The sequence below is a fragment of the Trichoderma breve genome, chromosome 1 (genome assembly GCF_028502605.1).
Source record: "Trichoderma breve strain T069 chromosome 1, whole genome shotgun sequence".
Taxonomy (NCBI): domain Eukaryota; kingdom Fungi; phylum Ascomycota; class Sordariomycetes; order Hypocreales; family Hypocreaceae; genus Trichoderma; species Trichoderma breve.
Window position 1 is genome coordinate 5,103,771 of NC_079232.1, and position 2,260 is coordinate 5,106,030.

At 53.5% G+C, this 2,260-nt stretch overlaps 1 protein-coding gene across 1 annotated transcript; it reads left to right on the forward strand.

Moving 5' to 3' along the window:
• Positions 1-557: 557 nt before the first annotated feature.
• T069G_01519 (FAD dependent oxidoreductase domain-containing protein) lies at positions 558-1,943 on the forward strand (the record flags this gene model as incomplete). The annotated part of the gene is made up of 2 exons (XM_056168729.1): positions 558-668; positions 789-1,943. The coding sequence occupies 2 exons, from the start codon at positions 558-560 to the stop codon at positions 1,941-1,943; spliced, it is 1,266 nt and encodes a 421-aa protein (XP_056034045.1).
• Positions 1,944-2,260: the final 317 nt, after the last annotated feature.

Here is a 2,260-nt window from a genome sequence, read left to right on the forward strand (position 1 = left end):
GTATTGGGCCGCATGCTTTGATTCTATATGCGAGGTTCAACAACATGGTAGCAGGTTGCTTTTGGCTGGCGTCTAGGCGATGGTTGACAAAACCAATCGGGTCATAATATCAGTGGTCTTTTTTCACTTTTGCTAGATGGAGTTTCTTTCCTTTTCGTAGGTAGTGAGTGATATCGAGAGACTGTGAGATGGCCGTTGCTGAGCTGCAATTCGGATCATGCAGCCACGTTCCATGTCACGGGGAAGGTCATCAATTCTTCGTCTGAGAACTAAGACTCAATCTCAATTATCACGAGAATTACCAATAAAAACATGTCGCAAATAACAAGCATATCCGGCTATTCATTTGATTTCATATCAGTATTTCATAGGACATGATGACCTTCTGCTGGTCTCAGTCTGGGGTTCAATGTGGGTCTCCAACTTTCTTATGAAGCTTCTCTAAAAGCTACCCACCTCATATAGCCGACTTACCCTGAATCAAAACCACATCAAGCCCATTCTTGTTCATCTGCATTCTTTCTTGCTCATATGCAGTCTCGGAAACGATAGGGAAGATGCTGGCAAGGAGGGCAGCAAGATTGATTCGTCTGTCCAGCCAGACTCGGCACGTCCAGGCTTTAAATTTCAGCTCTACGGCGAGTGTCCAAGCTGATTTCACTCATGCGGCAAGTTGTTTCATATAACCTTTATATATTCTACATCATCTCAACAACAACACACACACACACACACACACACACACACAAGTCTTAACCAAACTCGACATCTAACATGGTTCGCTCCAGGTCATCGGCGGCGGCGTCGTCGGTCTCGCCATTGCCCGCCAGCTGTCCCTCCAGCCCGGCACATCCACCGTGCTCATAGAGCGGCACTCCGCTGTCGGCACAGAGACCAGCTCGCGCAACAGCGAGGTCATCCACGCTGGCATCTATTACGGCAAGGATACCCTCAAGGCGAAGCTCTGCCTCCGAGGCAAGGACCTGCTGTACGAGCTCTGCGACAAGCACGGCGTCGCCTATAGTAGGACGGGCAAGTGGCTCGTTGCCCAGAACGACGCGCAGAGGGAGGCCCTGGAGAGGATCCACGCTCTTTGTACTGATGAGATTGGCGTTCCGGTGAGATGGGTGTCTGACAAGGAGGTCCGTGAGCGCGGCGAGGGTGTCTTGGCCAAGGCTGGTGCCCTGGAGAGCCCGACGACGGGCATCGTCGACTCTCACGGCCTGATGCTCTGCTTGCAAGGCCTCTTCGAGGACGCCGGCGGCATTGTCGCCCTGAGCTCTCCCGTTGTAGGCGTCCGCCCGCTCTCTCAGGGAGGATCCTCGCCCCCGGGCAACGCAGGCTGGGAAATCGACGTCTCGGACGGCCCCGGCGGCGACGTGTCCACCATGACGGCCGAGACACTCATCAACGCCGCCGGCCTCGGCTCCGTCGCCGTCCACAACATGATTGTGCCCCCCTCGCAGCGCAAGCAGCTCTTCTACGCAAAGGGCAACTACTTCTCCTACTCGGCCTCCCGCCCCAAAATCTCCCGCCTCATATACCCGGCTCCCGAGCCCGGCGCCAGCGGACTCGGCACGCATCTCACCATCGACCTCGCCGGACGGATCCGCTTCGGCCCGGACGTCGAGTGGGTGGACGATCCGAATGACCTCACTGCCAACGCCTCACGGCTGCAGCAGGCCGTTGCCGAAATCCAAAAGTATCTCCCGGAAGTAGATGCCAGCGCCCTGGTGGCCGACTACGCAGGTATGCGGCCCAAGCTGGCGGCAAAGGGCGCGGCGTCGGCAACGGACAAGGGCTTCGAGGACTTCATCGTCAGAAAGGAACAAGGCTACGAAGGCTGGGTTAATCTGCTGGGCATCGAAAGCCCTGGGTTGACAAGCAGCCTTGCCATAGCAGAAATGGTACATAGGCTTCTACATGGCCAAGCGAGCACATAGGATATATCACTTACATCTCAAGTCAATGAATTCTTTCAGTACGATACCATTACTTCATTTTAAATAGAAGAAAAAAAAGGAGAAAACCATGCAATTTCCATATTTAGACCGGATATCATACACAAGCAAAAAAGCGAGTCCTGCAACAAGTCTGCAGCGACAGGTGGACTGGACCCATCCAGATTTTGGCCAAAAGGGCATCAGAAAGCAAAACGGCGCGTTAGCAAAGAGAAAAAAAAAGAAGCATACTCCCACCCTTGTGCAGATCAATTATTCCATGCCGGGGAATTTGAAAAAAGAAACAAGAGGAAGGAGAA